This window comes from Serinus canaria, chromosome 2 (genome assembly GCF_022539315.1).
Source record: "Serinus canaria isolate serCan28SL12 chromosome 2, serCan2020, whole genome shotgun sequence".
NCBI lineage: Eukaryota > Metazoa > Chordata > Aves > Passeriformes > Fringillidae > Serinus > Serinus canaria.
In genome coordinates, this window is record NC_066315.1 from 50962428 (window position 1) to 50976784 (window position 14357).

Below are 14357 nucleotides of genomic sequence, written 5' to 3' on the forward strand. Positions count from 1 at the left end.
GGCCCCTGGCGTGCTGCAGCTGAGCCCTGGCCTGGCTGCGGAGATCCTAGCCGCTGCCCCCAACCCATCCCAGCCCAGCCACGGCTCTGGCCACAAGCTACCAAGCCTCCCTGGGGTCACGGGACCATCTGCAGGCCCCAGACAAGATATCAGCTCTTTCAGTGCACAGATAAGACTTGCAGACCTTCAGTCCTCCCTCAAGTGAGGAAAAAGGACAGAGTGAGAACACATAGAAGAACAACATGAAGACACCAAGGTCAGTGAAGAAAGAGTCAGATGCCTTGATCTTGAGGATGAAATCCTCTTGTAAAGCTACAGAGAAGAATGTAATTGATACATCAGACTCTTTTTCCCTGTAACTCATTGAAACTATGGGAAGATTAAGTGTTCAAATTGTAGATATGAGCAAAGGCCTCTATGCTAAAGTAAGCAAATGTTGAAGCAGCTGTGATCCCACAAGAAGTTTGAACAGAGAGAAAAAAGTGATGAAGACTCTCTGTGCCAGGGAAAGAAGAAGACCTCTGTTCTCAGAGATTAAGACGATCTCAAAGACAGATAAAGAGAACCTTTGCTCTCAAACAGCTCATCCTTAAAATAGTACCTCATAAGTTGACACGGCCCATAAATGCAGCTGTGAGGAAAGCTGTGAAAAATGGGAGGGACTTCACAATTGCTGATTTCCAGGCAGCTGCTATTTGTGGAAATTAAAAGCCACGAGAGAACTGTTTTCTTGTAGAAAAGTCTACATACATTAACAAAAGGGACTTCTCTCCCTGAGTGAACTGAAGAAAGACTATTCTAGAAGTGATAAACTGACTAAATTGTTTCTGTATGTTGTTAGTGAGAAAGAAAAGGTTGCAGGAGGGAGGAGAAGTGTTCTAAAAATTTTATTCTGATTCTTACTATTCTTTCTTTTCATTACTGTTAATAAAGTTTTCTTTATACCCTTTTCAAGTTTTGAGCCTACTTTGCCTTCCTCCTAATCCTATCTCAGAACAAAAATAAGTAAGTATATTCTAGTGAGTGCACAGGTATTTAACCAGCAGTAAAACCCACCACATCTACAAACATTAATTCTCTACTGAGTAAGAGAAAAGGAAAAATTGAAGACACATGAGAACAATATGAGAACGCTAAGGCAGGTGAAAAAGAGGAAGGGAGAGGAGGAGGTGCTCCAAGCGCTGAAGCTAAGATTCTTCTGAAGGCTGTGGTGAGGACTATAATACAATTTTCCCTCTAATTCATGAAGTTCATGGGGGGAAAGGTGTTCTAAAAGTTTATTTTAGTCCTCATTATCCTCTCTTAATTCTGTTAACCATTTTTTCTTTCTTTATACCTTTTAGAATTTTAAGTTTTTTAAAGTGTTTTCTCCTAATCCTTATCTCACCCCTTGAGTTTTCTTTTCCCCTCCTCTGCTTAATTATAGCAGAAGAAAATGAATAAATTGTTTTCAGAGGTACACTGGCGTTTGGCCAGTGTCAACCCATCACACACCTCAAACTCATTTGCTAAAGCTCCTCAAGTAGATGTCCCCATATTTGTTTTTTAAAAAGAAAAAACGTTCTCTGTTCTAAAGTGATGCAAACACAGCTTCCTTGATTGGCCATTTCTAGGTCTTACCTGGCCTTGCTTCAGAAGAAAAAAAAATCCAGAACCAAGCAGAAGAAAGCACTCCATCCCCCACTATTTTGGATGACGTATGCACTTCTGCTGAAGAATCAAGTGCCACAGAGCAAACAAGGACAATTATCGTTAACAGTCTGTGCAACTATTATGACGTGCAGCTTCATCATTACTGTTTCTCCATCCCTTGGATATGGTTTCCAGACATCTGCTCCTACCTCAGTGATAAAGGGACTATCTATGCTATTTTCTGAATTTGGATCTTAACTCAATTTCTCTCAATGCAATGAAATCTCTAACATTAATGGAATACCAAGAAAAACTCAGACTAAGGCCTTTAGCCAGGCTGCTTGATAGTACCAAAAGTGGAATACAGTTGTATTGCAAGTTGTTGTTTTATTTACTGTGCTGAATTTAAATCCTGAGCACTTTACCAGTCCCTCTGAAAGCTTACTGAGAGAACACAAGCCTCTTTTCCTCCATTATTTTCATAAAAAAAAGCTGTTCCTACAGGAAAATTTTAACAAAGCAGAAAAAAAAAAAACTGATTTAAGAATGAGAATAGCAAAGAGCATGTCATCATGAAGTCACTGGCTGAAAAGCAGGTAGTAGTGAATAAAAGCTAGAAACCCATTAAAGTTTTCAACTTGTACAAGAATTAATTTTAGTTCTGCAACTATTGGTACACAAGACAAGAAAAGGCACGAAGACTGAAATTTCTAAACTATGACAGCATATTTGTTACTTATGCTGCTAAAAATATTTTCTCTTATTCTATGGTGAAAATACAGTAATATTAGTTCTGTGAAAAACATGAATAACCTCTGATCTCATTCCTTTACAACTGTTCATAAGGCACATCACCAACGCTTTTCCAGTACCTAGCTGTAAAATTTGTAAATATGGATTAGGATGGTAAAATTTCATACAGCAGCTTTCTGTTCTCCCCACGCATTTTCCACAGGGATTTATTTAATACCCTGGGAAAATGCAGATATACACCAGGAGCATGGAATTAAGATGATATGGCTGCCAGTGGATATGTCTCAAAATAGGCTGCATTTACAGTATGAAATGACACAGATGAAAGACAAAACAGAGCATTTGAATTCTTCGCAAAACTGTTGTGACATACAGAATATTAGACTATTTTTGCACAACACCAATTGAAGATTTACTCCTACAGGTTTGAAGGAGCTGGGCACCAGCGAAGTTTCGAAGCATAAGTGACAACAGAGATGACATACTTGCACATGACCAACCCTCAAAAATGGCATGTTTAAAAAAAATAGTAGTAGAAAGTCCATATAATACAATTTGGTTTCATTTCAACTACCTCAGTTTATTTTGCTGATAGTTTTGTGCATGACAAAGAACACCTGAAACTTCCAAATCCGCTTGAGTGTTCAAAAACATAGGACAAGTCTATCCACACCAAGTGCACTATACAGAGGCAGCACAGCATAGACTGTTTTATCTTCCATGTCCAAATCCAATTCCAGCACAGAAAAATCCAAACTCAGTTCAAATATCAATGAAGCTACACATTTCTACTTTTACTGTCCTTTTGCTGAGCAAGGAACTTGGGCAAACATTTGTTTCCCCTGTGAACACTACTCAAGCAACCCGGTTGCCACCTTGTGATCTACTGTATATGAAAAGCTGACAGTGCAGTTTTGAGTATAGCAGTTTTTGAAGCTCACCTACCCACCACGGGGGAAGAGCTGAATTTCACCATTACTTTCTTTTTGCAGCCAGGAGTGCTATTCCATACAGAGAAATACATTTAATGTTTTGAGAAAGCCAGGTCCACATACTCTGCTAACACAGTAGCTTAGCAATTGCATTTAATTTATGTAGGAAGCACAGCAGTGCTTTTACTTTTTATGTATTCCAAAACACACAAATAGAACAGGCACTTCTGGTTAATATTAATAGCTCATTAAATGAAGTATTTAATTTTCACTCAAAACCAGAACAACTTAAAAGAATATTGCAATAATCCATTTCTTTCCTGCAAGTCAATCCTCTAATAATGTTTTTTATAATGTTAAGTTACTAGTCCCTGCAAACTTATTTTTCAAATTAATGTAGGGAAAGATTCCATTTAAACTTCAATAAATACTTTACTATGCTCATCCTAATGACTCAAATTGATAAATTACTTGCACGATACATTTCCTCATCAATAAAGAGAAGTTAGTACTTGGAATTTACGTAACTTTTCCTTCCATTCTCCCCAAAAGGCCAATTTAATTTAAAACCATACAGAGAGAAGTAATCTCTCTTCAGATGTCCAATATTTTTTGAGCATTTTTCTCCCATTTTACATTAAAAGAAAATCTAGTGTACAACTATTCATTAATAAGGAAAAGTGGCATGATTAAAGTAATTCCTTTGGAAAAGGTCAGACATTAGACAAAAAAAGGCAACTCAGACTAAGGTACAGTGGCCACATCTTCTTTTCAACCATTCATTTCTCTTGCAAAGGTGATGCCCCTTCAAATGCTGCTATCCACAGAACAGCTTACCTCTTCCAGTCCAATGCTCCACACCCCATGTTAAGAGAACGTTTTGATGGAAACACAATATGACAAGGAGCCTTTTTCACCAGATGCTTTATTTACTTAAAATTATTTAATTGCTTTGACCTAATCCAGACCCAACCTATAAGACTAAAACTTAGAGTGCACTGAAAAGAGAAAGAGAATATCAAGGTTTTTTAGTTGCCTTTTTTTAAGGCTTACATTTTTTTCCTAGCTGTGTTCTTGTTCTGATGAGTTTTCAAAACCCTAAAGAACAAAACCACCACTAGTTTCAGTGGTAAAAGTATATCAGAGAGGGATATTTCTAAACCACCAGAAACAGTCTGAGCACTGGATTAACCAGGAATTTCTACAATACCTTTCTCTCTACAAACTCTCATGAAATTTATTAATATAGCATTTAAATAACTTATCAAGAAACTAAATGAACAAACATGTCCCTTTCACAGGGTAACAGTGATCAAAAGAGCAAAAAATTATAAGGGGACATATAAAAATAGAAGTGCTAGAATGAAAATATATGCAATACTGATGACTAACACATTCATGTATCTAACAAAAAACCAAGAATACAGGTATCAGTGTACCTTCTTTAAAAAATACTATTCTAATACCTCTTTGCAGAACATGAACATCTTCATTCACATGGCTTTTTTTTTTTGTGGTTTAACAAGCGAACAATTGCAAACAAAAAAATTTCTGCTGTACTGCAGTGTCAAAAAAAGAAACAAAACCACAGGGACTTATGCCTTACATAATCAAGGATCTTTTCTTGGGACATAGCACTCATTCATAATTCCAGGGACATTTATTCTTGAAAGGGTGCTTCCTATAAAAAAAGTCACATGCTGGATCAGCACAATCTGCTCATAACCCCTGTAATAAATGAGAATGGTGCAGAAAATTTTCAGCCTTTTATTCTTTGCTAATTAGCTGGCAAAACATAACTGTCTGACAGAAAACAGCTCAACTGAGAAAAGTAAGATTTTAGAGCAACAGATGCATTGCAAGGAAGGAAAATAATTTGAAAATAAATTCAGATTCAGGCTGTACATAATTTATGGAGATTTTTTTTTTCCTCTACAGTTTCCAAATAGCCAAAAGTCTGATTACTTTGCTATCTACTTTTTAGATCTCATCAAATGTGACAGTCCAAACATTTAGCTTCAGGAGCTATAAAATAAAATTAAATAAACCAATGAAACCACATTGAAACTAGGACTTTTCAGCCAAACAAACCTGCTCAGATCCACCCTCAAATCTGGCTGTAATTTGATGATTAGACAAGGTTGGGATAAGTAATGCAAATAGACTTTAAAAAAAATTTAAAACCCAAAAAACCAAAAACCCATCAAAAACACCAAAACCAAATGTCCAAAGCCAAACATACAAAAAGAAAATACTTGTGTTTCAAGACTGAGTAAAATTACTTCATAAAATAAGGAGGTTTTCCCCTAAGAATTAAAGGACCATTAGATGTACAGCTTCCTCATCATAGCCTGGCATAATGTATTGCAGTCTGACTCTGGGAAAAGAAAAAGCATGTAATACCCCAAATCAAATATAAGAACATGATAGGAAAGTGCCAACTGCACTGCAGTTACCAGGAAAGATCTGTAAGTGCATGCCAACTGTACCAGTGCCAAATGTACCAGTTACCAGGAAAGAAATGTAATAATTCTTCTACAAATGCTACAAGTTCTACAAATTTTACTAGTAACTACAGCTATCTGTGTATTGCACCACCTCTGCTCATTGATACCTTTGCATTTTACACAGTCTGACTTAAATACCTGAGAAGTATTTTACACCACAGCAGCCTTAGGAATGCAGTTTCCTGTGGAACCATTGGTGGAACCAAACCTACACTGATGAGCTTCAGAGGACAGACATTGAAGACAGTCAAGTTATGCAGACTCCCACACTTGAGGCCTACTATTAAGCTCTACCGCCAAGTCTGTGCAAATAAGCATCCTGGCAATTGTAAAGAGCCTGTCCTTCAAAACAAACCAAGCAGGTAGCAAAACACCACTAGAATCTTATTTGTTAGAAGATGCTAAAGGAATCATAGTACGAGAGTTGCTGTATGAGACAGAATTAATGTATATTTGATTCTTTGCTAAAATAATGGCACAGAAGGGTAAAAACATCAGAAAAAAAATTTCCATACTTTGCTTACACATCCAATTCAGACAGGGGCACAATTTACTCAAAATCAGAAATTTTAATATTGCATTCTTCCATAACAGAAAACACATCTATAATGTAAGTTGGATATGTGTCATGTGCCCACTGGAATAATTAGTAACAATATTCAATCTTATACAAAGAATTTAAATTAAATTAATTGCAAAAGTAACTATATATGTAAACATTTTTAGTACTGTGGTAAGATGTCTATGAAGTCCATGCCATAAATGTATTTTTAATGGCTAAAACTAAACACAGGCTGCAAGAATCAGAGTCTCTGATTCTAGAACCACCGCCATTAAATACATCCCTGATTATTCAAACTATAGGCCATTCAAAAGAAATAATTACAATTTTATGATCACAAGAGCTAGGAGTGAAGCCATGAGTTTGATCTAAGCTCTGACCATACTTCAAGTAATATAAGCAAGCACTAAGAACATTTTTACACTTTGTGCTTTTATCATTTTGGTTTTATCTGAACAATCTTTAGAAACAGTCTAATCAGTTTCATTCCATTAACTATTTTCTGATTATTATAGATGGGTAATGCAATGGTTGGCTCTTGCAATAAAGGGATGACTATTATGTGTATGTTAAAAGAAGTTTTATTGATAGATATTTATGTTATTGTGATTTGTTGTTTGAACGCCCTCTGTTCTCCCCATAGTCCCCTTTCTCTCCCGGTACTGTTGCCAAGGAACGGCCTTGGTAGTCGGGACATGTGGAAGGAAGGGTTTACCTGTGCCCCTTGCATGGGGCACTTGGGAGGAGGGAAGGCTTGTTACTAGGAGCCACAGCATGACAACACCTGATCTCCAATCAAGTTGCAAGAAAGTGATTTCCACCAATAAACAGCAAAGAAGAGTTGACTGACAGACTTCAAGAGGGGACAGGATTGCCTAATGCAACCCCAGGGGTGTAAAATGCTAAGCAGCTGTTATGAACAAAAAAAGTTACCCTTTTTTTTTTTTTTTTTTTAAGAGAAGGGGCTGCAGAGGAGTTTTGAGTTGATCTGGGAGTTGGTCGCTGGTCAAGAGTTCTTTGTTAGTGAAATGTCGTAATCACCTGTTGAGTATCTTTAAGTATTGCCGTTTAACTCTCTATTGTGGAGAATTCTTGTTTTTCAGCACCACCCTAGCCTGTTGCCAGGTGGATGACAACCCCCCCCCCGCCGCCCCCTTGCCCCGGGACGGTGGGGAGAGGGGGATATTTGCATCTCAGGAGACATGCAAATTTATCTCCAAACCCAGACTACATTGGGACAGGACCTTTACCAAATCCTGGAAAATACCCCAAAAGAGGTGAGCCAAAGCTGAATTGAGAGGTCAGGGTGGTGTCTAGACAGCAGGGCCAAGGTCCGAAGCCGGCAGAGACGCTTGAAAACCTCGGTCACTCCTCACCGCAACCACAAATGATGTCAGTCGGACCCAGGACTCCCTGGACAGCCAACCCAAACTGAAACCCTGGATAAGGCCCCACTGCCCTGCGAGGACGGGACTCCCGGCTCTGCCCCCTAGGGGACAGAGCTGCAAATACTCCTCTTTCGATTCACTGCTGGGAGTGGCGACAGAACTCCGCGGATCTGCCAAAACCCCCATTTTGAGCTGATCACTTTAATAAAGGCATTAAAAGGAAGAAAATCTCCTGTCCTGTTAATTTCACAGCCATTTTGTAGACCAGCTGGTGGCTGCTGGGTCACCTGCTCCCAGTGTGCTGTCCTTCTTCCTTATTCACTCTTTTGTTGTATTTTGTTAAGGTTTTAATAAACCTTTGAAATTTTTAAAAGTGAGGAGTCATTTCTCATACTGATGATCAAGATACTAAAGACTGGACTTAATACTCAAAGATGGATAATGCAAAGCATTTCCAAAGACATTAGAATGACAATTGTTCTTTAGATCCAATATCTACATTCTCAATACATAAAATTTCCTTATAACTTCTCTCTGCATGTGAAATTAACATTAAGAAGAGATGTCAACTTTAACACAGGTCTAGTCGAAATTTTAGGTCTTTAAATTTTGTTAAAGATGCATGATGCCTATTTTTCTTAAGGGGAAAAAATTGTAAACCCGCACCAACCTGGCAACCCATTTATGATTAATTCTGCTGTAAAAACTGATTTGCTAAAGCTGAAGTCTTGAAAGGCCAGTAAAAGTGCCATTTTTTCATTGCAATAAGCTTTAAGAAAATAAAAAGCACCTCAGCAGGTAATGTCTGCGTTCACTGTCCTGTGAATGTCAAGCCTTGAGAGGATTACTATTCTACTAAGTACTGAGTCATTGCCCAGTGATTGTTTATATCCACATCACAAAGCACTATTCACAATGAAGGCATTTCACACTGGAGAAAAAAAGTCTGGCCCCGGCAGCTGTTCCAAAGAGCAATGTTAAAGGGCCAAAAACCCCTGCTTCTCACCAAAATTGCCATTCAGTGCCACTGAAGATCACCACTCAATGGCAGGAAGAAAAAAAATATCTCACAAGAAGCAAAGCCACCTTCCACTGCAAAAAGATTTTTTCAGAATCCACCACTACAGTTTCTGTACTATTCACTGTCATAGAAATTAGGATTTCTGTCTGCTTAGTGCTTAAACCCAGCATAGAGAATTGTCCCTTGGTGAAAAACAAAATCTTCCTAAAAGCTTTATTTATAACATTACTGTTCAGAGACAAACTCTTGAACTCTCGCTAGCTTCCTCTCTTCACCCCCAGCCCCCTTTTCCCATCACCTACAGCAGTGTAGGCAGACCTCTCCAGAAAATGAGACAATCGTTGACAAAACATCATCTCAAGAACAGAGAGTCTACAGGACATGATTAAGTTAAGACTGTGAAGCTATTAAAATAACAAAGTAATTACCTGAATGTAGTTTTACTGCATATATAATTATACTTACAAATTTTCATTTTATCAAAACAGAAGCAAATGCACTTCAATTTATCTCTCAACATAATTCATTTTACAATAATGGGGTGATTGTGGGTTTTTTTAAATATAAATAAGCTTCTAATAGCAATTCACAGCTTCTTTTTAATAATTTAAGACCAGATTAACAACCCTTGGTACATAATACTGGCCAAACTTCTAAAAACAACCTGTGAAATGGTATTTTTCACTCCATATTGACAAAAACACTAGCACGGACCACACTGACACAAATTCAAGTGTGAAACATTTAAGAAGGGTTACCTCAGATTCATCTGTTGATTCCTCATAAGACCTGGTTTCCTGAAAAGGACACAAAAAAACAAAGGGGTAAATAGCTAAGTATATACATAACCGAGCAGTATTTCCCTTTAAGAAGTACTTTTAAACCCTTACTAAGAAATGAAAGACAAAGCAGAAGCAACTCAAAGTTCATAGTTTCCATCCTTGTCCTTCATACTCGATTTGTGCTTGCACTTGCATTTGAGTGTCACAGTGAGACTCAGGAGCAGCAAGGACTCTGTTGTCAGTTACCCTAAAAGGGAGAGTGATTGGGTGATCTGAGAATCTGTCCCTGTGATTATCTTCCCCTCTTCCAGAAGCAGTAGCAAATTTTGCAAAGAAACTGCCCATATCTTGACTTCCATGGCAGAATAGCATCAAGTTGTTCTCAAGCAAGATGATTCTTGCCTGATCTCTCAGGCAAGATGATTCTTTCTACCCTAGAAAAAAATTTTTTTAAGTCAACTCCTGCTCATCTCTCGTCTGCCCACTGAGAAAATCTGCTGATGCAATGCCTCCTCAAAGAAGTCAGCAAAACGAAGATTTACTTAACGTATTTATCTTTATCAATAGCAACAAAAGATTACAACTAATACACTGGCAGTGAATGTAAGCATTTTAACAATAAAATATGATATAAACAAAGAACAAGTAAGAGAGAAAGCAGCATTTCAAATCTTATGAAGGGAGTCTTTGAAGAGTAAGATTAATAGGTACAGAATTCCACCAGACAAGAAAAAAAAAAAATTACACCTTTACCAACAGCTTAGAGAAAAATGGAAAAGGGAGAAAATTCAATGCACTGACAAGCAGTGTAATTTTTCGTTTTTCACATTTATTTCTTTTCTATATTTATATAATGCACTGATTGTGACCTGTACACCAAAAGCAAAGGCTTCCTTTTCATTAGTGGAGGCTCACATTGATGCCCATAATGACCATCACAGCAGATGGGACAGCAGCAAAGCAGCACTTCTACCTGCTACTGGAAGCTTCATGCAAGGTGTTACCACAATTACTCACATCCATTTCCTCCATTTTACTCACTACAGATAGACCCACCTCTAAGATACACATCCCATAGAAGGGTTATCAGTATAGTCCACACTTGTGTCACGAATTGGGAAATTGCAAGTAAAAAGCACATGGAATCAAGAGAAGATGGAGTAAAATCCTGGCATCCTTGGAAGTTTAGGTTCAACTTTGCAAGCCCAACAGTTTGTCTGTCGGTCTCACCGTCTCTAATCGCAAGCTACTGTAACTTTTCAGGAAATTACAATTTTGTAACATACAATCTTTGCGCATCTAAACAAAAACCAAGTGAGAACTGAACTTAAGCAGTGTGGTGTAATATTGCCAGCTTATTGGATGAGCTAGAACAACACACAAAGTCCAACACAAAGTATCATCAGATTCCTAAAAAAAAAACCCCACGATTTTCCCTTCTGAATACCAAGAGCTACCACTCAAATCCTTAATAAATCAAAATTAATAGCACTACCGTTGTGGTATTTTGGTATAATTCAGATAGTGTGGGGAAAAAAAACCCCAAGCTCTCCCAAACAAAGGAATTACAGCAAGTGACATTTTTGCTAGTGCAGTTACACAAACTACATCTGCGCCTCATGGTTCCAATTGTTTTGGCTGTCTAGGAACAGAAACTTACTTTCAGGATGAACTCACTATCTAACACCATACTGTCAGACCAACACACGTGCAGGATGGAGTTAAGAGGTCACTTACTGAGACAGCAGCCGATCCTCACACCCACCTGAGCCATTTAACTGAGCCGCAAGTTATGTGCAAAGGCATCCCTAGAGGATATTGACATATAAAATTGGGGCATGCCAGAAGTTGATTCCATTAATCAATCCATGTGAACTAAGAAAATATCAATCTATTTTTATTTGGGACATCTACCCTGGTATCCCTACTGTATTCACAAAGCACTGCAATCTCAGATACTACATTTCATTAATGGCATACAAGTACGGGTAAACGCTTCATGGCCTTTATGTTTTAATGCAGAAAATAACATAGAAGAAAATCAGAGGGAGCCTTGTCTTAGGAAAACAATGCAAAAATTGTATTTGTTCTCTGACAAGAACTTAGCTGAAGGTGCTTAGAATTGATACTTACTGACAAACTCACTTTGGTAGCAACTTACTATGAAAAGCTTTTTCCCTGGGTCTTTGTTAGGTTCTTTTGCCTTCCCTCCAAATGCATGAACTGAAAGGATTATCCTCCACTTCCACTTTTTAGTAGCCTTGTAACTGTGGAAAGGAAATCCCTAAAAAAGGGATTTGTAGACAACCAGAATCCAAAATCATGTAGGAATAGCAGTCTTTAGCAATCTCAGACTCGAAGGGAAAATCAGCAGTACACTTCAGCCAACTGACAAACACTGTTGCTTAAGTAGCCTAAGAATGCAGTAAGGGAACACAGATCAGGAAACCACAGAAATGTGAAGTAATCTCTCACCATTATAATCTTTCACTTAACAGATCCAACATAAGTTCTCAAAATATTCTTAAGTGGGCTTTCCAGTATGATGGTTATAGGGTTTTCCCTTCCCCTGGTTTCACAAACATCATATGTAATCCACTATGTGTTTAGGCCCATAACGTAAACCTGACAGAAGGTGAAAGACACGAAACTTGAATTTTACAGAAACACATGCACAACACACACGCGCCCTTTCAGTAGAGGTGTGCAATGCTACCCACAGGAAATAAACTGAAATTAATAAAGTAACTCTCCTATCATAGTCCAAAGAGAGCAAAAGACAGGCTAGTTTAATCTATTGTATTGCAAGCGAAGACTTGTCCAAGTTTGTTTCATTCTTCCAAAGGCTGCCACAGTTAAAAACTCATCAATCCTGGGGCAAAAAAAAGTCTCCCCAAAGAAGCCAAGCCCTCCCAACAAAACTCTGTCAGCAGGGAAGGTGGAAGCCAGATGCCAGTCTCTAACTTTGGCCAGCTACCTTGAAGTAGTTCTAAGACTCTCTCACTTTTAGGCATCCATGACTGACAAATATTGCACAGCTCAGGTGTCTGTTCAAATAGTGGCTCAGCAAATAAGCATTTAGAAAGTACCTGAAAGGGCCAGGAACTGCACTTTTTTCTTTATTTTTTTTTTCTTGGGAAAGAGCAACCTAGGGACGGGGAGCTTTAGGAGAACACCCGATTAAGGGAACAGTACCAAAATCCTCAGGTTTTGTCTCAGAAAAAAATTCCCTTGTTGAAATGAACTTGGTCATGGCTCCTATGTCCTGTCTCCTATGTCCCTCGGTAGAGAGACAGCTCTTGGGTCCACAGCGGCGTCACCGGCACTTCTAAACCCACCCTCCCGGCCAGACCCAGGTTCCGCTGCCTCCCCCTTCCCTCCTCCGCCCCGCTGCAGCGAGGTTGTCCCCGACGGCCCCGCACCCCGCAGGGCTGGCTGCCGGCCTCTGCCCCCTGGCACAGGCACTGTCCCACTGTCCCTCCGCTCTCCACTCCCATGGGCCCCCGCCCTTGGCCCGCACTTCCGCCATCCCGCTCTAAGCCCCGCTCCTCGGCGCTGCGGCCACAGTGCACTGACAGTCTCTACCTTCTCCCCGGCTTCCGCCATGGCGCAGCCAGGCAGCTGTCATGTGAGGGAAAGGAAGCCGGCGGGGCGGCGGCACTCTGGGAAATGTAGTTTCGGCGGGAAGCGTTTCCTACCACCCCCGCTTTTTTCCTTCCTCAGCCCAGCTGAGGTGTGGTGGCGATGCCGTACAAAACGGAGGGCACACCCCAGCCAAGTTTCCTCTCCACCCTCCTTAGCTGCGAGACGCTTTTTTAAGCTGAAATCCATCGATTCTCTGAGGGAGACCACATGATCTCCCAGCTCCATGGTACTCCCAGCTGTGATGAGACCGAAGGTAGCCACTGCAGTGCTTGATGAGCTGACGAGCGAGGGTTCGGGTGTGGCTGAAGCCAAGAGCCATTGACAGCCTGCCTGCTGACACTGCTGTGTGCAGCTCTGCCAGTACTCCCGGACCGCGCCCTTTTATTGTCATCCATCTCAGTGGCACCTGGTCGAGCACAGCTCCGGTTGCCATTATATCCTCCGGTTTCCATTAGATCCTACATGTAGCAGCTTTGGTCCTCTTTGTACTTTTTTTTTACTTAATCATCAGTATTGAATGATACTGATGGCCCACACTAGTGTCAGGAGAAGGATTTCAGAAAGCCTAAATGTCTTCTACAATCCTAGAAGCTGCTGCATCTTGATTTTTAAAAGAATAAAAAAAAACCTTGAATGTCTTGGTTGCACACAAGCGGCTTTCTTTATGTGTCAAAAACATAATTAAAGCTAAAAAGCAACAGGCAGAACTTTTTACAGTTTGGGGTATGCCTTTGGAGCTATTTAAAATCTAAGGTGGAGCCACAGTGTTATGTGTCCTTGGGTTCAAAGCCATGAATTTAAAAATGTGCAGTGCAGTATACCTTTGGCAATAAAAGAGAAATCCTATAATACCACACTGCAAAACCTTAAGGCCATACAGTTAATTTCAAGAGAGTATCACCTTGGCTATGAAAATAAAATTTTCATAGATGTATACAATTACATAAATGTATATCATTGCTCTACCTTTAGAAACTGATTGCCCGAATTTTGGTTGAGAAGAGCTAGAACTGTTCTTTAAAATCACACTGAAAGTGGTACACAGGGTTGAGAGAGAGTCATTAAAGTTACAGTTTCAGTGCAAGGACATATGAAAATACTTTCTTTTATAATTTTCAAATTAAATTTATCCAGG

At 39.3% G+C, this 14357-nt stretch overlaps 1 protein-coding gene across 2 annotated transcripts in view; it reads right to left on the reverse strand.

The window, feature by feature from the left end:
* VPS41 (VPS41 subunit of HOPS complex) overlaps positions 1 to 13233 on the reverse strand; it is a 111591-nt gene extending 98358 nt beyond the window's left edge. The window contains exons 1-2 of one of the 2 annotated variants that reach the window (XM_009098956.4): positions 13163 to 13233; positions 9554 to 9592 (exon numbers count right to left, since the gene is read on the reverse strand). In XM_009098956.4, the coding sequence (XP_009097204.1) occupies positions 9554 to 9592; positions 13163 to 13183 (60 nt within the window). In that variant the 5' untranslated portion in view covers positions 13184 to 13233. Of the gene's footprint in view, positions 1 to 9553; positions 9593 to 12052; positions 12076 to 13162 lie in introns of those variants that run through there. The other variant, XM_030232020.2, reaches the window with a different exon arrangement.
* Between the last annotated feature and the right edge of the window lie 1124 nt (positions 13234 to 14357).